The sequence below is a fragment of the Leucoraja erinacea genome, chromosome 30 (genome assembly GCF_028641065.1).
Source record: "Leucoraja erinacea ecotype New England chromosome 30, Leri_hhj_1, whole genome shotgun sequence".
Lineage (NCBI taxonomy): Eukaryota > Metazoa > Chordata > Chondrichthyes > Rajiformes > Rajidae > Leucoraja > Leucoraja erinaceus.
The window spans coordinates 16,956,869-16,982,181 of record NC_073406.1 but is presented as its reverse complement, the minus strand read 5'-3'; the positions used below and the strand labels follow the sequence as shown (position 1 = coordinate 16,982,181).

The window sequence follows — 25,313 nt, the reverse complement described above, 5'->3', positions numbered from 1 at the left end:
ATGGATAGAGAGAAAGAGAGGGAGAGAGGGAAAGCAAGGGTTACTTGAAGATATCGGGATTTTATCGCGTTTGCTCACTGCATTTCATCAAAACATCAATAATGCCTTAGTTTTGATGAAATGCAATGAGCAAACGCAATAAAATCCCGATATTTTCGATCATTATATCTGCACGACCAACAACTTCCACTGTTATTTTCCCCTTCAGCGCTCTCTTGTCTTTACCTTCGTTTTTGTTTATCTTCTGGACTCTAACGTAAGATAACTGTGTCTCGCGGTCACCCCGACTGGCACAGTTATTTACAGCTCAAAAACGGGCCGTTTTCGCGGTTTTTAACAGGTTTGAAAGTCCGCGTTTTCAGCATCAATAACATGTACTGGAAGTGACGTTTGTGCCCCAGTTAAATTTTGCGGTCACGTGGGTGAGGATCTATGATCCAGTGACCTTTCGTGAAATCACCCGATAGGATCTTTGGGGCAGACTGCCTCATAGAAACATAGAAATTAGGTGCCGGAGTAGGCCATTCGGCCCTTCGAGCCTGCACCGCCATTCAATATGATCATGGCTGATCATCCAACTCAGTATCCCGTACCTGCCTTCTCTCCATACCCTCTGATCCCCTTAGCCACAAGGGCCACATCTAACTCCCTCTTAAATATAGCCAATGAACTGGCCCCAACTACCCTCTGTGGCAGAGAGTTCCAGAGATTTACCACTCTCTGTGTGAAAAAAGTTCTTCTCATCTCGGTTTTAAAGGATTTCCCCCTTATCCTTAAGCAGTGACCCCTTGTCCTGGACTTCCCCAACATCGGGAGCAATCTTCCTGCATCTAGCCTGTCCAACCTCTTAAGAATTTTGTAAGTTTCTATAAGATCCCCTCTCAGTCTCCTAAATTCTAGAGAGTATAAACCAAGTATTTCCAGTCTTTCTTCATAAGACAGTCCTGACATCCCAGGAATCAATCTGGTGAACCTTCTCTGCACTCCCTCTATGGCAAAGAGATAGACAGACACAAAATGCTGGCAGCATCTCTGGAGAGAAGGAATAGGTGATATTATCTTCAGACTGAGAGTCAGGGGAGAGGGAACCACAGAGAAAATGAAGTGTAAAGTGTGAAAAGGTAACACATTATCATAGCATGAGGCTGTTCGCCGTATTTCAACATTCAACAGCACCTCCCATTTCGCTGGGGCAGCTGTCACCCCAGCGGTATGACCATTGACTTCTCTAACTTCAAGTAACCCTTGCTTTCCCTCTCTCCCTCTCTTTCTCTTTATCCATCACAAAAAGCTGGAGTAATTCAGCGGGGCAGGCAGCATCTCTGGAGAGCAGGAATGTGTTTATCTTCTGATTAAATGTTATCTCTGTATGCTTCGCTGTTCCCTTCTTCGAGCTATTCTCAATTTTCATTGAACTTCATCCCCTTTGGTGTCTTGTTTTCACACCTTACACTTCCATATCTCTATGTCTCCTTCTCCCCACACTCTCAGTCTCGCGGTCACCCCGACTGGCACAGTTATTTACAGCTCAAAAACGGGCCGCTTTCGCGGTTTTTAACGGGTTTGAAAGTTCGCGTTTCTAGCATCAATAACATGAACTGGAAGTGACGTTTGTACCCCAGTTAAATTTTGCGGTCACGTGGGTGAGGATCTATGACCCAGTGACCTTTCGTGAAATCACCCTTTAGCAGGGCTGTCCCAGGCCAAGTACTTTGCAAAGATCTTATAGCGCTATAAGATCTTTGGTCCCAGGGAGGCGGCGCCCGGGTCGTTGCCCCACTTGTTCATCAGCCCACGCGGAGCGGAAAGAAGATCAACCCCCTCGCCCGGCATGGCCAAAGATCCTAGAGCATCTATGGGCATGGCGGCTCCGCCATTCAATCCCAACAACCCTGTCGTGTTCTTCGACATCACCATCGGCGGCCAGGTGAGGAACAGGCCCGGCCCGGCCAGGGGAGAGGGAGAGGGGGCAGTGGATAATGTTTGCAAGCCCGGGGTGGGAAGTGGGAAGTGGGAATGGGGAGAAGGCCCGGCCCGGGGATAGGGCGAAGGCCCGGCCCGGGGATAGGGCGAAGGCCCGGCCGGGATGGTGAGGGACCCGGTCCGAGGCGGGGAGAGGAGAGGGGAGGGGAGGGGACCGGCTCTGGTCCGGTTGTGCGGCGGGTGGCCTCAGTCCTCGGGGTGGGAGTCAGGACGGAGCCGGGCCGCGGGTCCCCTACCCTGGCCACTGCAGGGAGCCGGGGTGTGAGCTGGTTCCCCGAGCTCGGTCCCGGGTGCCCGGGGAGTTGCTGCAAGTGCTAGAGTACTAACTGTACGACTGAGATCCACGCCATCCCTGGCCGTTGCCCTCTCATGAACTGATTAGAATACTCTTAACGATATCTTACTATGCTCCTAACACGTAACGGTATTCCACATGTTTACTATCTCTGACCATTGCCTATTGAAGTTCGGGTAACACTTCCGATTCCCCCTCTCCTATGTTTGCTTCCATTCATGCGACTAGATTGAATTAATCATCTTGGTCTGCATGGACGTGTCGGGCCAAAGGACAGGTTCCATGTTGTATGACGGTCCCAAATCCCTATTTTCGCACCCTTCCATCACCTATTTTCATCCTCTTTCCCCTCCTGACTTCCTGCTGACTATCCAGCATTTAATTTCCTTCCCTATCTGTTTCCATCTGCCCTACATCTTTCCCTTCATGGTATCTGCTATCATTTTTTGTTCTTGTGCAGTTTCTTGTGTCGTTTATGGATATTTGTCAGGTTTCTCACCAGAAAGCCCATGCTGTTGGCTTGTATGGTGGGGCTCATCATAATACTATCAAGATTGTGGATGATCAGCCATGATCACAATGAATGGTGGTGCAGGCTCAAAGGGCCAAATGGCCTCCTCCTGCACCTATTTTCTATGTTTTTAAGGCACAAATTGGGAATATGGTGGAATGTTCTCCACTAGCCTGCAAGACAGCTCAGCAATGTTCAAGAGGTTCAAAGCTATCCAGGACAAAATATCAAGATTGACTGTCAGTCCTTTATTTATACTAAACATAATTCTTCCACAAGCAACGCAGGTGGAGGAGCACAGCATGTCAGGCAGCATCTGTTGAGGGAATGGACAGGTGGTGTTTTGAGTCGGGACCCTTCTCCAGTCCAGGATATTAATATAGAACAGTTCATTAATATTTTTTAAAAAAACCTCTAACTCCAATCCCAGGGGAACATCACCTTCATCTAGTCCACAAAAGAACAATTTATACAGTCCTCTGCTAACCTTCAAGGGAAAAGAGACCCAATGGCTCCAATCTGTTGGCTCTTCATACCATCCTCATGAAACCTTTTTTGCACCCCCTGCCTTACCTTCAAAATCATATACATTCGCTGCATTGAACGAGAATTTTCAACCCTCACGCCTTTGCCTTGGCTCTCGATCAGAGCTTACACTACTCCAAATATTATCTAACCAACGTTAGAAACAGTTCAGTGAGTAGCTGTTTGTTAGTACCTTAGTCTGCTTGCTGTGATGTTATGCATAAATCTATTTAGTGGCATCTTTTGAAGGGCCTTGGAAGTATAAATAATTTACATTACTGTATGATTCCTGTCTTTATTCTATTATATATGTCTATATAAATATATTATCGAGAATTTTCAGTGTATGGTTCCATTGATATTTTATGTTTTTTGAAGTTATGTAGTTACAATGTTACAGAGAATGGAGGGATGGATTATGTGCAGGATGATAAGATTCATTTATCTTGGCATCGTGTTTGGGAACAGACATTGTAGGCTGCTGGACCTGTTGCTGCATTGTACTGTTCGAAGTAATGTTTCCAAAAGTTCCAGTCGGCATCTGACAATTTTAACATTTAAATGTTTAACATTCTGGCTGTAAAATATAAAACAAAATGAGAATGCTAACTCAGCATTTAGTCCAATATGAAGAAAAGGCAGTTGGCTATAATAATTTGGTACATAGTTGTTATTCCTATGGAGTTATACAGCACAGGAACAGGCTCTTCAGCCCACCATGTCCATGCTGGCCATCAGATATCTATACTAATCCCCGTTTATTACTACTTTCTATGCCTTTTTGGTTGATGCTTTTTGGTTGATTAGAAGAGGAAAAAAAAATGCTTTGTATTTACATTTCCTGAAAGCCTTGGTCTTGGTTGCAATATCAGTGTCTTTTAATTTTAGTCTGCATCAATTCCATCTCATCAGCTACAGAACCGATCACTGTCTCTCAAAAGGAAAGCTAGTTGTCAACCCTTCTGGCATCATGCAGATAGGCTTTAAATCTGACTAAGCCAGCATCAACTACATGCCAGGAGAAAAAAATAATTACATATTTTGGCTTTGTCCATATTTCACACTTGAACCCAACTGTGCAAATTTAGCCTGACAAAGTTGCAAACTCATCGGGTGCCTTTAGTGAGAAAACTAATGTTCAATGGGCAGCTCTTCTAGAGCTGAAGACAGATCGTACTCGATGGCTTTATGTGAGTGTACTTACTGAGATACTCAGAAAAGCCGTGTATTAAACTGTGGATCAAGACTGCTTTTATTCCCTTAAGTATGCAACTTAATTTTATCAGAAACTCAACAAACAGGTTAACGCTAACACAGGAACAGACCCTTCAGCCCACCATGTCCGTTAACTGTTATCACTTTTCCACCATCTCCCATCTTCAATCTTCCATTCCTCTATAACGGGATTGCCCTACAGTCAGAAGCAGAAAATTCTGGAAATGCGCAACATCTGTGGCAAAATAAACAGTTTTTACCTTTTTTATTTAAGTTTTCTAACATTTATAGTTTTTTGATGTTCATCCTATTAGGGCAGCATGATTAAAAGTGACTAAAACTCACTGAAGTTTTATTGGAGTGAGACATTCAAGGTTCTGAGAGGGACTTCGTTCGCTCGTGTGTCAGGCGATGGAGCTCGCTTCTGGGCTTCTGGAGCTTCTGTTGTCCGACATATTGGGCTTCTGGGCTTCTGTTGTCCGACATATTGACAGAATTGTCGCCCGAGGCGTTACAGAGTGCATCGCATCATCGCTTCCAGGGATCGCCACAGGGAGGCTTCTGTCATGATCCCCTGAGAGGGACAGTTAGCACAGATGCTGTTTCCACCAACATTCCTTCCACCGGCTTCTCATCTTGTAACTTTCCAATCCTTTTGTCTCATTCTTTCTGCCTTTTCATCTCTGGCCTTTGTCCAACCATATGCCTATCAACTCCCCCTCCCCCTTCACCTCTATCCACCTATTACCTGTTATACTTTGTCCTTCTCCCATCCATCTCCCTTTTCCCCGTCCTCCCTTTCCCCAATCAGCCTGACCAAGGGCCCTGACCTGAAATGCCACCTGTCCATGTTGACCTGCTGAATTACTCCACAATTTTGTGCGTTTTCTAGATGTCGGCAGACTATTTCCTCGACTGAAGAGATTGCAATCTGGGAGCATAGTCACAGTCAAACATGGTCAGGCATTTGGGAGAAATGTCTCTATCCAGAGAGATGTAAATGATTAACTTGTCCTATTTCATAGGGCTGGAGATGCTCAGTTGTTGAGTACAGTCAAGGCTGTGATGAATAGACTTTTTGACATGAGCAAATAAAGATTCTCCACCATGACAAGGTGGCGACCCTCGGAGAAGATCAACTACCACAGCAACCCTGTTCGCACCCCCCCCCCCCCCCCCCCCCCCTCTCTCTCTGAGGAATCCATCCCACTTTTCTAGTTTTTGCATTTGTCCCATTATTAGAGCCTTTCTCCTTCTCTCATCCTACTGTTTTTCTCTGCAAATGTATTTTCACTCCACCATAAATGGTGGGCTCCTTATCCACACATGATCTGTTTCCTGTATTTCTCCTCACTCCATTTCCTTATATCAGAGAAAGGATAGGTTTCCTTTGACTTCAACCGCTACCCCCGATCAGGAGATTCAATAGATCATCCTCTACAATTTCCATCTTAGTTATTCAGGCATAATGTTGAATTCGACAAATTCAGGCTACACTTTCGAGATACTGCGTTGAATGTGGCCCTTCAGCCCAACAAGTCCGCGCCAACCAGCGATCACCCTGTGCACTAGCTCTATCCTACACAATAGAGCCAATTTCCAGAAGCCAATTAGCCTACAGACCTGTATGGACCTGTGTGGGAGGAAACTGAAGCACTCGGAGAAAACCCATGCCGTCAAAAGGAAGAATTAAGACACCACCCATAATCAGGATCAAACCCAGGTTCCCGCCGCAATAAGGCCGCAACTCTACCAGTGTGCCACTTTGCTGACCTAGCCATCTATTCCCTCCCTCTATCCTTCAACCCAGACTGCATGCACGTACCATCATACGCCACCTATTCCCACCTCTGTGGCATTGTCAGTTCACTTGGTGTGATAACATCATTCACACCTCTACTTCTAGATCTGACAATTCCTCATTCTGTTCTCCTTGAATTGGACAAAACCTAGCTACATTTATCCTAACATATCAAATCTTGTTCATTCATTGCCCTGTGCCCACTGACTTCCTTTGGCTTTCATTTGGGCATGTCTTGTTTTCATATCCCACCTTCCTGTTTCCATACATTAGTACAATTCTTGAACACACCCATGTTTAACAGCTCACTGGTGGCTATACCAAGACCCTATTACCTCCAATTCCCTTTGCAAAACTCTCTTTCTTCCTTGTTGATGCTTTAAAAAATAAGATGCGAACCACACTTTTGGACATTGACGCTAATATGAGTATAGGTCTCCATTTGATGCAAAACTCAGAACATGCAAAAGTAAGAAATAGAAGCTGATTGGCTTTTAGGCCTTGCCTATTCTGCCTTTCAATCCAATCATAATTGACCTCTTACCTCAGCACCATCTTCCTGCACTAACCCCAGGTCCCATGATTTCCTTTGCTACCCCAAAATCCATTGATATCTGTCATGAATAGCTACAAGGAATTGTCCAACACAACATCTACAGTAAAATAAGACGCAAACCATACTTTTGGTTCGCTAAACATCCGTAACTAAACATCCATTGCCCTCTTCAGTAGAAAAATGTATGTCACATTCCTGAATAGATGGCCTTACTTTTTCTGGATACTCCAATGCAGCAGACCCATTATCCCTGCACCTACTCTGTCAAGCCCCATAACATTTCATTGTTTCAATGAGAATATCTTGTCATTCTTCTAAACTTGAGAGTATCTTCTTAATGTCTCATTATAGGTCAAATATTTTTATTTCCTCCCCATCTCCCCGTGCAAGGGGTCTATCTAGTGACCAAGAAAAGACACGTTCCTTTTTATTAAACTGCTGTATTTTTACGGTAGATGTTGTCTTGCACAATTCCTTGGTAGTGTATAAAGGGGTTGGTGCTGAAAATCTTACTGTTTGCCTTGTATGTTAACAATTTGTAGGTGAATGTTGAAGGTATGGTTAGTAGGCTTACAAAGGACTTGAAAATTGGTAGTATTGATAATAATAAGTACAGTCAGGCCACAGAATGATATTGATAATAGTCAGATCAATGCTAGACTGAATTTAATTCTGATTTGTGCAAGATGTTCTTTGGGAGGAATAGTAAAGGTGGAACATATGTGGGGAATGATAGGAATTTGGAGAAATTTTGAAGAAAAGAGGGACCTTGTTGATACAAGTACAAGAATCGCTGAAAGTGTTGGCGTGGAAAAGAAGGGAGGTAATCACATTGGGGAGAGTGCAGAGGAAATTCACCAAAATGTTATGTGGGGTGAAGTGCTTTAATAATGGGGAGAAACTCGGTCTGTTTTATATTTCTTTTTTTTATATGGTGGTAAATCAGATTAGTATTGTGGAACTTTATGATCAGCAAGTAAATTGTTTGCATGCTTTGTTTCTGTGCTGTTGTAGTCTTACTCTAAGAGAAATCGCATTAATGCTGGTACTGGTGCATTGCTTTCTTAAGAATTTCTGCAAACATTAAATTTAATTTTATACTAATTAGTTAATGTGTCTGCCACTTACTGTCATAGAGATGCAATGTGGAAATGGGCCCCTCTGGCCCAACTAGCCCACACTGGCCAACATGTCCCAGCTACACTAGTCTCGCCTGCCTGCGTTTGGCCATATCCCTCCAATCCATGTACCTGTCTTAACCGTTTGTTAAATGATGGGATAGTCGCTGCCTCAACTGCCTCTTCTGGCAACTTGTACCATACACCTACTACCCTTTGTGTGAAAACGTTACCCCTCAGATTTCTATTAAATCTTTTCCCCTTCTCTTTAAACCTATGTCCCCTGGTCCTCGATTCACCTACTCTGGGCAAGAGACTCTGTGCATCTTCCCGATCTATTCCTCTCATGATTTTATCTCTAAGAGATCACCTCTCATTCTCCTGCACTCCCAAGAAATAGAGTTCCAGCCTGCTCAACATCTCCCCATAGCTCAGACCCTCTAATCCTGACAATATCCTCACAAATCATCTCTGTACCCTTTCCAGCTTGACAACACCTTTCCTATAACATGGTGCCCAGAACTGAACACAATACTCTAAATGTGGTCTCACCTACGTCTTATACAACCTCAATATGACCTCCCAACTTCTATACTCAATACTCTGACTAATAAATGCCAATGTGCCTAAAGCTTTTTTGACCACCTTATTAATCTGCGATTCTACCTTCAAGGAACCATGCACCAGCACTCCAAGATTTCTCTGCTCGAACACTGCTTTATGAACTTTGAGGGATTCTCGAATAATGTAAAAAACTGGAAGATGTAAAGAAGTCAAGGTTAAGAGAGGCTTTTCTTAGTTTGTGTCCACTTCCTGAAATAGACTGTCAGCATATTTAGAGTAGCCAAGGGACTGCAGCCGCTGGTTTGCAAAATAAGGCACAAGGTGCTGGAGTAACTCAGTGGATTAGGCAGCATTTCTGGAGGACATGGATCAGTAATGTTTTTGGTTGGGACCCTGCTTCAGCCAGATTGTAGGGGCGGGTGGAAGAAAGTTAAGTGAGGAGGGGCCTGGCAGGGAATAGGTTGATTCAGATGTAGCAGGAGGGTGGGTGTGGGTTGATATGCAAATTGTGGTTAAAGGCTAGAGATGAAAAGACAGAGGCTGAGACAAAAGAGTTGCAAATTGTGAGGTTAGAGGAAGGGGTGGGAGAGGGGAGAAATGGATGCAAGTTAATGTTTAGTCCTGGCGATGTACAGGATTACCGGATGCAGTAGATCAGGTTAGAGGAGGTGCAAGTGAACCCTGACTCGTCTGGAAAGACTGCTAGGGTCCCTAGGGACAGGTGTTAAATCTCTAGCAGTTGCAGGGCAAAGTACCCAGGGAAGGGGTGGGTTGCGTGGGAAGGAAGGAGGGAACCAAGAAATTGCAGACAGTGGTGGCAAGGAGTGGGGGTGGGAAGGTGTGGTGGTGGGTTGGAGGTGACGGAAATGTTGGAGGCTAATGTGTTGGATATGTTAGGCCTACAAACTGTTTCCTAGTTCCGCCTGGGGGTAGGGGGAGCAAGAGCAATACTATGGTATGTAGAGGGGATGTGGGTGAGGGGTTCATCTGTGACAGCAGGAGCATACAACATTTACTGTAATCTATTACTGTTTACTATTTAAAGAATGAGGATATCTCGGCTATCCTAGACTGGAAGCCTCGTCTTGAGAACAGATGCGGCAGAGATGGAGGAATTAAGAGTAGGGGAATAGCATCTTTACAAGGCCCAGGGTACGAGGAAACTTTTCATTGTACATGTGACAATAAACTAGACTAAACTAAAGTCCAGATAACTGGGAGTCGGTAAGTTTATAGTAGATATCAGTTGATAGTCTATCCCTTGTGATTGAGACAGAGATCAAGAAAGAGGAGAGTGGTGCCAGAGACAGTCCAGGTGAATTTGAGGCCAGGGTGGAAGTTGAAGTTAATTAAAAAAATGTATTTTGCACGACTGCAGGAAGCTGTCCCGATGCAATTGTTGATGTAGTGAAGGAATAGTGCCAGTGACCGTTTGGAACAAGATCCGTTCTATGTAACCTACAAAAAAGTAGGCATATCTGGGGCCCATGCAAGCACCCTGCCTACGTTTATATGTTGGAGAAAGTGAAGGGAGTCAAAGGTAAAGTTGTTGAGAGCGAGGACTAGCTACATTACCTGAACTTAAATATCATCAAATATTTTAGAGGGCAGGATTTACTCAAAAGTATAGGCTAGGCATTCGTCTAGATTTTATATTTAATTCTATTAATGAGCTTTATATTCACTGGTGTTCAATTATTTCATTGTGTTCATTCAGATAGTTCAAGTATTATTCAGTGCCATTTCTAAGGGCAGGGTCCCGACCCAAAATGGCACCTGTCCTTTCTCTTCACAGATGCTGAGTTCCTCCAGTACTTTGTGTTTTGCTCAAGATTCCAGCATCTACAGTTTTTCGTGTCTGTGCTGGTTTCAACTGTTTGGAATGTTGTGTGTTTTCATACGAATTCAGTCTGTAACAGTTACTGTTGATGAAGGAGATTTTTAAAAATCATATAACTTGACAGTTGAATGAGCGTTTAATGGGCCCTAGTACACTGCCTACGTTTTTATAATTTGAATTTGAACAATTTTGGTTCTGCAGATTAAATTTTTGCCTTCATTTTGAATCCACAATCATTTTAATTGGAAATAATTTAATAATAATAATAATAATATCTTTTATTGTCATTGCACGTCAGTGCAACGAGATTTAGTATGCAGCTCCAACCGATGAAAAAGAAAATTAAAATAAATAAATAAGCTGTGTGTCGTGACCATCCGAGGGAGACAGTCCAGGGGGATGGGGGCGCTCAGCAGGGCCGGTGTTTGAAAAGTATGCACATTAAATCACAGTTTTCACATTACTAAGTGTCCAGTAAAATAAGTCAGATTTCTTTATTTTATTTAATGGTCTTTTATTTATTGATTGGTCCAATTAGCTGATTGATTGAATATTAAGTAATTTAGAAGAATCAGTTTTGTCAAATAGTCAGAACATTTTAATGATCAGGATAATTGTTTTTGAAGAAACTGCCCTTTCCATTGATGGGAAGGAAGAATAACTCAAAACAAATACCAAGTGGAGGGTTGCATGGGTTAATAATCTCAACCAGCAAGTTATGTAATAGTTTCATAATGGTCTTTCTGTAACCATTGATTTGAAGCTTCTCATTATCTGTAAACTTGTGTGGAAAAAAACTAGATTGAGGTATTTTTGAGGGAGATTGTAAGGTAGTGATGGAGTTGAGGTTTAAGAATTTGACAGTTTTGTTGAGGATTTAAGTGAATATAAAAAGCGGAGCAGAAGTACTTCAAATTCTCGGATGGGTATTATATATACACTTTCTAATTCATGATTTTCATGTTCTGGGAATTTAAACATCAGGCCTTGGGAATTAAGTCCATATTAGGAGGGTGCAAATCCATCAAACTTTCAGGGAAGACCTCGGACAAATCCTCCAAATATATATACATATAAATGCACAAAATAAATAATTATATATATATATATATATCATATATATGTATGTATATATGTATATATATATATATATATATATATATATATATACAAATATATATATATATATATGTGTGTGTGTGTGTGTGTATATATATATATATGTATGTATGTATAATTATTTTTATATATATATATATTGGCTTAATTCCTGGGGCGCGGGGTGGGGGGGGGGAGGGTGATGTAAACTCATTCTTCATTCTCATAAGAGGGAGTTAGATGTCGCCCTTGTGGCTAATGGGATCAGGGGGTATGGAGAGAAGGCAGGAACAGGATACTGAGTTGGATGATCAGCCATGATCATATTGAATGGCGGTGCAGGCTCGAAGGGCCGAATGGCCTACTCCTGCACCTATTTTCTATGTTCTATGTTTCATTTCAATCTGAATTCAAAAAGGCTTGGAGTTAAGGTGCGGGGTTTTGACTCGAAACCTCGACCAGTCCTGATGCAGGTTTTGAACCGAAATGGCGTCAATTCCTTACCTGTATGCTACTCGCCCCACTGAGTTCCTCCAGCAGATTGTTTGTTGCTTCAAAAAAATGCTTTGTTAGCATTTTACTGCCATAACCCCCCAGAGATGAGTTTGTACTGCTAGTTCAGGATATCCATGTGTAGTTTGCTTGGTTGTGAAAAATGAAATATTTTTACTCATAGACAAATATATTGAGACGGTCTATGGGAAAGACCTTTCACTACCGTTAACTATACTATACTTTGGACAGATAATGGATAGGAACGGTTTATTGGGGATAAGGGCCAAACATGAGCAGGTGGGAACAGTGTAGATGGAGCATCTTGGTCGGCAAGGGCAAGTTGGGCTGAAGGGCCTGAAGCTGCATGACTCTATAATTACAATGTTAGTGGACAGAAATGGCAGTGCACCATGCAGGAATTATAAAGCGATACAGACTCCCCGCCACAATATATGGTTAGAATTATAGAAAAAGTATGATGTAGAAGGAGGCTATTTAATGCTTCGTATCTGTGCCAGTCACGTTGGATCTGCCCAGCACTTGAACCCTGCAGGTCATAGATCTTGAAGTATGCTTGTAGACATTATTTATATGCAGTGAGAGTTTCTGCTTCAATCAACCATCCGGTTCGTAGTCAAGAGTGTTTAATTGTCGAACACACATGGCAACTGAACAATGAAATTCTTGCTTGCTGCTGCTGTGTGTATGTGCTGAACATGATGCCAAAATAAACCAATCTCATCTGCCTGCACATGATCTATATCCCTTCATTCCCATACAGCACTTGCCACAATAATACAGGGAAGATATGAGTACACTGGCCAATTAATGCAAGAACACAGCAAATAAACATATTGTAAGCAATAATCCAATTAATTAATACTGTAACATTAAGTAACCAGATAATTACTAATTATTCATTTAGTGTATTATAGATTGTATTTGTTGTGTTAATGTGGCTGCAAGTAAGAATTTGACTGTTCTATTGTCCGACTCCCTACAAGACTCTGGGGTGAAATGCTTGTCCTCGTCTTTCTTCTAATCCTCCTACCAAGTACTATAAATCTTTCTCCCTGATGTTAGATTTTTAGTTAAGGGAAATAAGTCATCCTAGTTACTCTCTCTGAGCCCTTTATAAATGTCGATACCTCAATTCTTCCCTCGGTCCCCTCTGTTCCAACTAAAATAGTCCCATTCTTTCCTCGTGGCTAAAACTTTCTGATTCTAACAAACATTAGTGTACTCGTATCTTTCATGTCCAGTGTACTCGTATCTTTCCTGTATTATTGTGCCAAGTACTGTACAGGAATGGATGGATATAGATTACGTGCAGGCAGATGAGATTAGTTTATTCTGGCATCGTGTTTGGCACATACATTGTGTGCTGAAGGGCCTGTGCTGTACTTCTCTATGTAATACCAGCTTTAATAAGGTACTGTGAGTGAGGTGCTTCTTGAGGAGATTTTCACAGTTTATTCTGGTGCTAGAATTTAACTGCTTTGTGCTTTAGATTATTCAGAGAAATATAGAAAAATGGGAACAAGCCTAGTCTATTTGGCCCTTTAAGCATGCCCCACCATTCAATCGAAGTATGGTTCATTCACTAATGCAATGCCTTTTCCTGAACTCTCCCCTTCCCTATGATGCCTATCGTGCCAAGAAATTTATCATTATCCTCTTTACATATATGCAGTAACTTGGCCCTTACAGTTTCTGTGGTAAGAAATTCCAGAATGGTGTATTCATCATCCTCTGAGTTTCTCTACATATCACTACATCTAGCCACGTGTTCTGCTTCCATTGGTTCCAGGAAGATGGGGATGCCTGTCAAAAATTAGCAAGCTTCAATGAAATCTCCTGTCATTTTTCAGTACGTTAATGAATATGGACCAAGTCAGGCCGTTCTTTCCTCGTACGACTGCCCTGCAATCCGAGGAATCCGTTTTTGCACTCCCTCACTCGTTTCTAGCTGAGGAGATCTAAAATTTCATGCACAATTCCGAGTTTCACCTCTAGTAAGACAATTTTGCTGTGATGTTCAAAATCTCTTGCAATAAGTGTCATCTTAACATTGTGTACACCTGCATGTTTAATTTCAAAAAACTATTGCATAAAACCATCCATATCCCTTTGCACATTGACATCTTCCAGTCTAACATCACTTAAGTGCTTCAATTTTCACATCAAAATTTGCTTGAGCTGACAGCCACAAGGTGATATCCTGGATCCTACCATTTAAAAAATTCTACAAATCTCCTTGGAAAAGATTGTAACTGTTGTAAAATTGTACTTTTGTTTGTGTAATAGGAAGTAGGCCGGATGAAGATTGAACTATTTGCTGACGTTGTACCCAGGATAGCAGAGAACATCAGGTGGACACTGTTAAATTAACCTCTGTATTTAACATGTTCTGAAATATGACTTTAAATCATTGTAACATTATTGCTAATTATTTTTTTCTCTATTTAGACAATTCTGCACCGGAGAATTCAGGTCAGTGCATTTTTTTGTTGCATATACAGTCTTTGGTCTTGGTTTGATGTTCCCACCAGTTTGGAAACTATACAAGCCCATGATCCAGTTTATCCAGTGGTACCAGTATCTGAGCAGATTTTTTCCCCTTTACATTAGTGGTGAAAAGTGGCTAGATAATATCTTCTTTAGTGGACTAAAGACTCAGTATTTACATGTGCATTATCTCACTTTCTTTCCTGAAATAATTCATTGTGCTTCCTTTTCACTTTGGTGAACCTAGTTACTGAGTTCTGCTCTCTACTATAAAGATCTTGTAACATGTTTTTAGGAAGAAACTGCAGGTGCTGGTTTAGAACAAAAGACACAAAGTGCAGGACCAACTGATTGGGTCAAGCAGCATCTCTGGAGAAAATGGCTAGGTGCAGTTTCGGGTCGGGACCCTTCTGAAAAAATATACGTAACCTATCCACATTCTCCAAAGATGCTGTCTGACCAGCTGTGTTTCTCCTGCACTTTGTATTTTTTGATTAAATTTGGGTTTTCCCATTGATGTCTCCTGCCCCTAGTAAAAGTTGCTGAAATAAGTTGCAGTGATGAAATCAGTTAACAAATCACCATATTGCAGAGTGCAGATCACTATGTACAAGAACAAGATTGAACACGTTTACTTCACTGAGTCTATTATGTCCCAGTAGGATTGGAAGCCACCACTTAAATCTTAATTTCCCTGCTCTCTTGGAACAATAAACTGTACAGCTCAGGGACATGCCTTTTGTCCCACAATGTCCACGTCGAACATGATGCCAAGTTAAACTAATATCCTCTGCCTGCATTCCCCTCGTATCCATGTGCCCAGATAAAAGCATCTTGCATGCCACTATTGTGTATCTGTGTCCGCCACCACCCATGGCAGGTTGTTTCGGGCACCAACATGGATTGAACATTAACACCATGCTCGTTTCAAGAACCTTGAATATTATCAGCTCCATTTCAATAAAAGTGAGTTTTATTTTACTTGTTTCACCAGGAAGGATGGGGTTCCTATTGGTTACAAAGGAAGTACGTTCCACAGGTATGATGTGACTTTTTAAATTCCAGTGTTGGATTATGATCAGAGATAAAAATCTATCACCACTCCATCAGAACTTGTCCCGAGATAAAATTATGTAAATATTGCAGGACTCTGCGCTTAATTAAGAACTTTTGACAGTGGTGCTTCCTTATAACACTGTGCAAACCATGTGCGATTTTGGACACAAGCTTGTGCAGCAGTTAGAATTATTGTCTCGCAGTTTCAGCAAACTGGGTCCAATCCAAACATTGGATGCTGCCTGTATAGATGTGGTATGTTCTCTCGATCGCCACGTGGGTTTCCCTTGGCTGCCCCATTTTTCTACCACATCCCAACATGTGCTGATAAATTGAGCGGCCTCAAATTGCCCCTTAATGTTGGTTAATGGCAAAATGAATAAAAGGGTAGCTGAACGGTACGTGTGAAAGACATAAATTGAATGGGTGTAGAGAAAGGGACTGATGAAATTGCTCCCTGGCATCCATCTTGGATCCGAGAATGTCCTCTGACATGGTAAGCATTATTTAACATGGCAGAGAAAAAGGCATTAGAAAGGTTGTAGAAAGAATCTACTAGGATCATACCAGAGCTGTGAGGTTCAATCTATCTGAAAAGGATGAGAAGGCAGGGGATTTTATAATTTTCACAGGAATGAGTCAACAAAAGTCTTGGTCAGTGTGAAAGATTTTGATTGATTGATGCAAAATATAATTACCAAGAAATCCAATAGGGAAATCAGAATCAACTCATTTACTAGGTGAAAATAAACTCTGTTACACATGATGAGAATGTACAACTCCCTACCCCATGAGTTGTTGAGACATAAAACGGTACAGCACAGGAGCAGGCCCTTCAGCCCACAATGTCTGTGCTGAACATAATGCCAAGTTAAACTAATCTCTTCTCTGCATATGATTCATATCCCTCCATTCCTACATTTTCATTGGCCTATGTAAAAACTTCTTAAATGCCGCTATTTATCTGGCTCCACCGCCTCCATGGCAGCACATTCCATGCACCCACCACTCTGGTTGCACATCTTCCAATTTTAGCCTTTTCACCTTCAAGTTCGGCCATCTAGTCTTTGACATTTCCACCTTGGGAGAAAAGATAGTCAGTCAAAACCTATCTCTTCCTCTCAGTAGACGGCCTTTGAAGTCCAGAGAAAACAATCTTAATTTTGTCCATCCTCTCCCTCGTAGCTAATACCCTCTATCCAGGCAGCATTCTGGTAAATGTCTTCCACACCCTCTCCAAAGCCTCAACATCCTATATTGTTACATTTAAAGCCAAGTGAAATAAATGCACTTGTGAACATAGTGCTTAGTCGACAATGCCTCTGCCGAATATAATGCTAAGATAACCTAATCTCATCAGCCTGCACATCATTCACATTCCTTCGTTCTCAGTGATGATGGCTTGCCTATTATGCCTCCTGGCAAGTAGGGCAGCAACAAAGGTCCTCCACTCAGAATAACCGGTGGAGCCTTCAGTTGCTGTTTCCATAACATATTTGTTTTACGAGACAGGGTTGTTAGCCGTGTGCTCAACCTCCAACCTGGAGGACCAGTGGATCGCTCTTCGTCTCGCCTCTACCCTTCGACCTGTCCAGCATGGGAAACCCTAACAGCAGACGAATCTGCCTTTGGCATAGCTCCAGGGGTCACTGAGACACACAAGCTCCCCGACCACGTCAAGGTTGCAATCAATCGGGGAGTTCATTCTCAGTATACCTATTCTAAAGAACCTCAACGTCACTATTGTATCTGCCTCCACAACCACTCCTGGTAGCGTGTTCCAGGCACCCAGCACTCTTTATGTGAAAAATAATTTGCTGTTCCCCCAGTAATGTGTGTTTTGCTTAAGATTCTAGCATTAGCAGTCTCTTCTAAGGTAATAGATCCCTCTGAGGTAATAGAATATATATTTTATAACAAAGTAAATAAAATATTGGAGAACAGATCTTGAATGGTATTTTGTTGTTTGCAGGATACCTCAAATGAACTTTCATACTCCGCCCCACTTCTTATGTAGGAAATCCTCCCTTGGCTTATAAATTAAGAATATTCTGTTTAAGAATATGTGTATCTATTAATTTCAAATATTTTTGTTGTAAAATTGTGATGTATAGAACTATTTTGTTAGAATTAAAAAAAAATTAGCAGGTGGTCAAATGGACCCCTGTGAGGGCACCAAGCAGCTAATATTCCAGGTGCTGCCCTTTGTCGGAATTGAAATAATAATAGATGAATATTATTTAAAGAGAAGCAGGTGTAGAGGCTGAGGGTAAAGAAAAGCTAAAGATGTGGATTAACCTTTAAAACGTGTTTTTCATTCCTTTTTAATCATGCTCTTTCCTCTCGCCCAAAGCCTGTGTTGCTTTAGGCATTTAACTGTTTTTCTTCTAAGTGCGTAACAGATTATTCCTTTTCAACAACTTGTATTCATTTAATTTAAATGCAGCAAAAAAGGCAGTCCATGGACCCAGAGGAAAACAAGCCAAATGGAAGTGCTTTTTTTAAAGTCATAAAAGGGACGAGAAAGCTGTAGAGGCAAAGAGATTTAAGGGGGGAGGGGGGCTTTTCTTTATTTCCTTTATGCTCCCTTTGTTCTGTTCGGGTCTCTAATTCTTTCCACCTGAAACATTTTCCTGAGAACAGGTACCAAGTGATTGGCTGAGTAATTCTAGTTTTTTTGTTTGATTTCCAGTATTTGCATTTATTTTCTTTAGCAACATTAGAATTAATTTTGACTACATTTATGGGTATTTATAACAGTGCATGTGAAGTATTCTTGAATCATTGTTTTTCTTCATTCAAGCAAATTTTTTTCTCCCCCCCCCCCAGAGTAATAAAGGATTTCATGATACAAGGAGGGGACTTTGTAAATGTGAGTAGTACTCGAGTGATAGCCATCTTTTTCTTGAGCGTCAAGTATTGCACCGAATTGCCCACTCGCATCACAGAGAGTAGCTTGAGCTGTTTTTTTCCTTTTCATCGTATCATTTCAATTATTCTCTCTGCTGTCTCATGAGATTAGTAAATCAGGTGAAATTAAATTTTGGATGCGGTCTGTATAATTTAATTCTGAATCAACTAAACCAGCAACTATCAGTTTAAAGAAAAGGAATAAAGAGAAGTGCTTTCTGCTCAAACTCCTGCCTGATGTGGAAATAAAATGCCAAATAACTTTGTTTTATTTCTATGAATATCTTCATATTTGGTTTATCTCCTCTGCTGCAATGCTTTACTATTGAAGAGGAGGGGCGTACGATTTTTGGTACAACGGAGGCACACTGTTCTCTGTTGATGCATCATAGAAAGCATCCTGTGTAGGAAATAACTGCAGATGCTGGTTTAAATCAAAGGTAGATACAAAATGCTGGAGTAACTCAGCGGGACAGGCAATGGGTGACATTTCGGGTCGAGACCCATCTTCAGACTCCTGCATCCTATTGGGTTGCATCACGGCATGATTTGGCAACTGCTCCTTCCAAGAGTGCAAGAAATTCCAGAATGTTATGAATATAGCCCAGTGCACCCCTTCCCCCCCCCCCTCCCCCCCCCCCCCCCCCCCCCCCCCCCCCCCCCCCCCCCCCCCATCTGCACCATGCTGCCTCAAGGAAGCAGCCAACATAATCAAGATTTTTTTCATTACAATCATTCCCTATTTTCCTTTCTCCTGTTGAGCAGAAGATTCCAAAGCTTGAAAGCACCTACCATCAGATTCAGGAAGAGATTCGTCCCCTCTGCTTTCCCACTACTGAACTATCCCCCCTAATATAGGGTATAGTCCCGATCTTCCAACTTTCCTCATTGTGGACCCAGGACTTTTTCTCTGGAGCTGTAACACTATCATACTGTAACACAATTACTGCACTCTGGTAATGTTTTCTTTACATTACCTGTAATATTTGTGAATGGCTTATGTTCTGATATCAGATCCTCCCTTCAGCCTCCTCTGCTCCAAGGAAAATCAGCCCAACTTATCCAGTCTCTCACCATAACTCTCAGGCAATATCCTGGTGAATCTCCTCTGCCCATTCACATCCTTCCTGTGTGTTTGCATGTACACAATTATTTTTAAAAATCATAGCTCATCCTCCAAGTACATATTGTGCTGTTTCAACACTTCACATAAGCATGACCTTCTATTCCACTAAAATCTCCAGAACGTAACTAATTTAATTTTTACAAGAATGCATGTTTCCTCTTTTGTGTTTGCTGGTGCCATATTTTTCTGACTACACACCAAAGTAATGCTGACAACATCTCGCCCACAGGGAGACGGAACTGGTGTATGCAGCATCTACAGAGGGCCATTTGCTGACGAAAACTTTAGAATGAAGCACACTCTCCCTGGTCTATTGTCCATGGTAAGAGCACTCCATGTTACTTACGTAACATTTCTAAAACTAGATATGTGATATCTAAAAATATCTAATAAACTGTTCAATGCAATTTCTATAGTAACTACTTTTCTGTTTCTAACAGGCAAACAGTGGCCCAAATACAAATGGTTGCCAGTTCTTTATTACATGTTCTAAATGTGATTGGCTGGATGGGAAGCATGTTGTTTTTGGTAAGGAAGCTTTTCCAATGACTACCATGGCTGCAGTTGTCCACTGGGTTAGAACCAATAGAGCAGCAACTTGTTCATTAAATTCAATAAGGGGCTTGTGACTGGGAATGCTGATCATTATGTCTTCACACATTTGAGGGATATTGTGAAAGCCCTCAATCCCATCAGGATTTATTCTTGGATGTCTCCTATTCATTTCTAACCTTTGTCTCTTACTTCACCCATCTGCCAAATAAACCCCTTCAACTGTACCCATCTATCACTTGCAAGGCTTTGTCCTGACCCACCTCTCTTTTCTACCTTTTTTCCTCCTACTCCATCAGTCTGAAGAAGGGTCTCGACCAAAACGCTGCCTGTCCCTTCCCTTCCCAGATGGTGACTAACCTGCTGAGTTGCTCCATCAACTTGTGTTTTGCTCAAGATTTCGGCATCTGCGGTTCCTCGTGTCTCTATTCCATGGCAGTTATTTGCAAATTATATGTAAATTCTGATGCCATTCGTCACATTTTCCCTCTTTAAAAAAAATGCTGGTTTGTTCACACCAATGGGAGGAAGTATAACATTTTCTTGCAGTTTGATTCTTACTTGTGATCACGGGCCTGCGTTCGGACATTTCCACAGAAAAACAAGTGAAGAAATCAATACCACAAATGTGTTTTTAGCATTTAAATTTATCCATGTACATTTTAACACTGCATTCCTTGGTGGGATTCACTGACTGGGACTGATCAGCGGTGATCAGCTCCATGCCCGATGATATTCTGTGACAGGTCACCATTTTGTGCCTAACTGTGTTTGGGAGGGAGTAAGTAGTTTGAACATGGTTCTCTGGCATCATGGGGGTTGAGCTCGATTCTTGTTTGACGATCAGGGAAGGAATTTGCAGAGTGAGAAAGCAAAAGTCTCGGGGCCGTTACACAAACGTTACACTGTGAACCTTGCCCTCCTTGTAAAGTTTTAATCAATGCATTTAGAATCTATTTAAATTCCCCAACCTATTTAGTCCTTAAAGAAAACACTTTTTTTTTTTACCCAGGTAAAATAATTGATGGATTGCTTGTAATGAGAAAAATAGAGGTTAGTAATTATTCATCTTGATATATTTATAGCCGAGGAGCAAATAATGTGGCTAAGTTAAATGTTTGCTATGCAAACAGTGCATTGGTACTGTCCGCGGCCAAACGTTTTTACTTTGAGTCTAATGCACGCATACGCTTCAGCTAAAAATAAATGCCAGGGGTTTTCCAGTGAGGAACGTGTGGGTGGGAGCAGTGTGGTTTAAAAGGATCATTCCTCTCCGGTTCTGTAAATGATGATCCAGCAAACATGCCACAGGATGTGCTCTCTCAGGCAAACTTGGGATCAACCACAGATGTGAATATTTAGATCATCCCCAATCCCATGACAAAGGTATAACATTTTGAAAGGGATGGAGTTTTGCACAATCCAACACATTCCTCTGCATCGCACGCATCTCTGTGCATCTGCCCGCGTTTGGCTCATCTCCCTCGAAACCTTTCCGATCCATGCACCTGTCTAAATGTCTTACATTTTATTATTGTCCCTGCAGCAACCACTTCCCCTGGCAGCTTGTGCCATGTATCCACCACCTTCTGTGTCCAAATGTTGGCCCTCGGGTTCCGATTAAATCTTTCCCCGTTTATCTTAAGACCATACTCTCTGGTTTTTGATACCCCAACCCAGGGCAAAGGACTAGGCATTCACCCTATCTATTCCCCTCATGCTTTTATGCAGCTCTATAAAATCACATCTCAGCCTTCTGCACTTCAAGGAATAAAGTCTAGTCTATTATGTTAGATCTGTGCAGTTAAAGATGGATTTCTTAAACTACTGTCAGCAAACCTCTATTACCTTTGCAGTTAACATTGAATCACTGATTCCATCAGAAGAACATTTAAGCATCCCTGACTCTTCTCACTTTCTCTGGTTCACCAGTGAATTATTCATCCTGTATTGATATGTGTCCTATGTTCTACTAATTCAGACAATGGCTGCAGTTGATGAAATTTTAAAGATTACTGTTTAAATGTTTTTAAGCTTCACGACAAGTAATAATGACCATGATAAAGTGTACATCTTGCTAATAGGCAGTTTTGTTATTTATTTCTGGTTAATGTCAGCAGCAATCCTCAGAGTGTAAAGTTAGTCATAATCTCCGCTCCACCATCAGAAGCAACTCTTCCTTTTGGATCATCCACCACGTAAAATGTATCAATTTCTCTCCCTCTTGCACTGTCCTTGCCCCCTCCTCCCAATCTTTAGATCCTCATTGAGAATTTTCGTTGAAAGGAGTTCTGGCAGCATAGTGGTGCAGCGTTAAAGTTGCTGCCTTACAGCCCCAGACACACTGGTTCAATCCTCAACTTCATTATATCATCCCTCTGCCCATTGCTGAATGCTTCCTACCACCAGTTCCATCATTCTTGGTCTATTAATTTCAAAGGCATTCAGGTCAATTGGTCTCTGTAAATTGCCTCTAATATGTAGGAAGTGGGATAACATAGAACTAGTGTAAGCGGGTGATCGATGGTCGAAGTGCCTATTTCCATGCTGTGTCTTTCAATCAATTAATTGTTCGCATGTCCTCTGCTGCATCTGATAACGAGTGTGAAAAAGGGTCCTGACCCGAAACATCATCTATTCATGTTCTCCAGAGATGTTGCCTGACCCGCTGAGTTCCTCCAGCACATTTGTGACTACTTTTTGTAGAAACTTATCTGTTATGCACCAATGTGAAACATTGACCAGTAAGCTGTGAGGTTGTATGATTACCTTCTATGAGATAATGCATGTTTATTATCTGCTCATCCTGTATCTTCTGCCTGCAGAACGTTCCCTCCGGCCCCAGCAATAAACCCAAACTTCCTGTGGTGATTGTACAATGTGGAGAGATGTAGAGTGAGCTGACAAGGAAAGGCACTGGGTCTCTGCTGTATGACCACACCTCACAGTGTTGGCAGAAACTGGTCTTTTGTGGGTTCATGGCTGTTTGGAGTTTTTTATTTGGGTAAGGTGAGCAGTGCTTTCCCCTTGAAATGTTGAACTAATCAGAAGGGCAATTTACGTACTAGCTCAAACCATATTAATCTGGTGTAACTTCATGATGCCCAATTTTTAATTTAACCTCATCATTTTGTAAGCAGCTGGATCTGAAACCACCATTTTGAATTGGATACAAGCACAGATTGACAGTCCTCCATCGTATAATATTGCTTTAATTCTCTTTTGAATGACCAAGATTTCAAATTCCAGTATAGATTTTTTTTTTTTTTTTAAGGAGTTTGTTCCCAATGCCAAAAATGTGTTTTCCTAATAAAATCAAGGTGACATACCACAATTCGAATTAAATTTTAAAGCTTCCTTTAATTTTCCCTTTAAGATCCGACCAGTTTCTTGAAAACGTTGTATGTATTTTGTATGCAAATAAATTTTTAAAAACTCCAACTTTTGACTGCAGTATTATTTGATAATAATAATAATAATATAAGATAGGTGACTGATGCTAACGTGCAGGCTGTTTCATTTCATGGAGTGCTATCTGTGAAGTTGTGGTCTGAATTGTGCACATAAGCCAAGCACTGAAACACTAAATTGTATTGGTTTGCACTATTTAATAGGCTGATAATTTGATCTGATAAATCAATAACATGATTTTGTAAAAAATATTGAAGAATAAACGCATGTTGGTGAACTAAAATAAAAACTAAAAATGCTGGGATCCTCAAGAATGGCCAGCATCAGTGGGCTAAATGGTGTCCTGTTGCAGCATTCTGATTCTGTGTGTAGAGGAGTTAACGTTCCAGCATAATAATGTTGCAATTTAAATGCAGTTATAATTTAATTTAATTTAATTTAAAAGAAACATTATCTCATGTTTTCTGCTGAGACGTAGTTTGAATATCTTTTGTTATCCCTTGAACTTGTAGGAATATTGATTAAAATTTTTAATCATCCTAAACTCTGACCTTACTGAACTAGGATAATATTCGTGCTCCATGAGCTTTCTTCCGAACCAGTTCTATCTGTATAATCTTGTCTTGCTTTTCTTCATTGTGCGCTTACCTAGGTAGTCCTTCAGTACCCTATCCCTCAAACTTCAACCCTCAACCTCTTCTGCCAGATGCATTCCAATTAAAGGATGGTGACAGTTCCACCTGGTCCATGCATTCCTCTCTAGAACAGACCCGTCTATTGTATCTCCCTAATATTAAATCGGAATATGCGGACACTAAGCAGGTCAGCCTGCATCTGCGGGAAGCAAAACGGTCAACACTTCAGACTGATCTCCCAACTGTTTTTCCTGTGCTCTGAATTTCAGTATGAAATTTCCATTGTTCAATATTGCATTTATTGCCAACTATGTTATGCTGATGACCTCTATTTTTCCAATACCCTGTCAGTTCAAAAGTACACTGCTGTATGTATTGTAAATTATTGAAGCTCTATAAGATGAGGTCTCTTCAGGACCCTAATTGACCATTCATAGGGTAATATTGTGGTGGGATGAATAGAAATAGCAATATTAATCATTCAGATGGGAAGCTGCCAATTGGTAGGAAATCACTTAATTACGACACAGTGGCACAGCTGATAGAGCTGCTACCTCACAGTGCCAGAGACCCGGGTTTGATCCCAACTTCGTCTGCTGTCTGTGTGGAGTTTACACATTCTCCCTGTGACCACGTAGGTTTCCTCCAGGTGCTCCGGTTTCCTCCCACATCCGAAAGACGTGCGGGTTTGTATGTTAATTGGATCTCTACAAATTGTCCCTTGGGTGAATGGAGTGGATGGGAAAGTGAGATAACGGAACCAGTGTGAAAGGATGATCAATGGTCGGCATGGTCTCGGTGGGTCGAAGAACCTGTTTCCATGCTGCATCTCTCTAAAACTTAAAACATTCAAAGTCGCACAGCAAACGGGATTCACAGGACACAGCAGAGAATTCTGGAGGAACACCTAGTTCATTAACGTTACCGATAACGATTGACCAGCCTCTTGATGAAGTGGGTCCATAGATAGCAAGTCAGCAGGTATTGAGGACTTGATGCACTGTGGTATAACAAACCTTGAGCAGTGTTCTGCAGATGCTGGAACCTGAAATAAAACCAGAAAACAGTCCAGACAGAGATAATCTGTGGAGAAAGAGAGTTGGTGTTTAAAGTT

The 25,313-nt window shown here is 41.5% G+C and overlaps 1 protein-coding gene across 2 annotated transcripts; it reads left to right on the top strand.

Annotated features, from left to right (window-relative positions):
- Nucleotides 1-1,637: 1,637 nt before the first annotated feature.
- Nucleotides 1,638-23,590, top strand: ppih (peptidylprolyl isomerase H (cyclophilin H)). 2 transcript variants are annotated; one of them, XM_055659569.1, is made up of 9 exons: nucleotides 1,644-1,927; nucleotides 14,309-14,373; nucleotides 14,471-14,494; nucleotides 15,504-15,548; nucleotides 18,395-18,437; nucleotides 19,831-19,923; nucleotides 20,042-20,129; nucleotides 21,166-21,206; nucleotides 22,979-23,590. In XM_055659569.1, exons 1-9 carry the CDS (start codon nucleotides 1,832-1,834, stop codon nucleotides 23,045-23,047), a joined length of 564 nt encoding a protein of 187 aa, XP_055515544.1. In that variant the 5' UTR covers nucleotides 1,644-1,831; the 3' UTR covers nucleotides 23,048-23,590. The 2 variants fall into 2 exon arrangements, with proteins under 2 accessions (XP_055515545.1, XP_055515544.1); XM_055659570.1 differs by lacking the exon at nucleotides 21,166-21,206 and having other exon boundaries at nucleotides 1,638-1,927.
- The last annotated feature ends 1,723 nt before the right edge of the window (nucleotides 23,591-25,313 follow it).

Excerpts from the sequence above, each read along its gene's own strand:
- ppih (XM_055659569.1), top strand. The coding sequence starts at position 1,832 with ATGGCCAAAGATCCTAGAGCATCTATGGGCATGGCGGCTCCGCCATTC. Across the intron at positions 14,374-14,470 it reads AGGATAGCAGAGAACATCAG|ACAATTCTGCACCGGAGAAT; the intron begins GTGGACACTGTT and ends TTCTCTATTTAG. Across the intron at positions 19,924-20,041 it reads TCCCTGGTCTATTGTCCATG|GCAAACAGTGGCCCAAATAC; the intron begins GTAAGAGCACTC and ends TGTTTCTAACAG.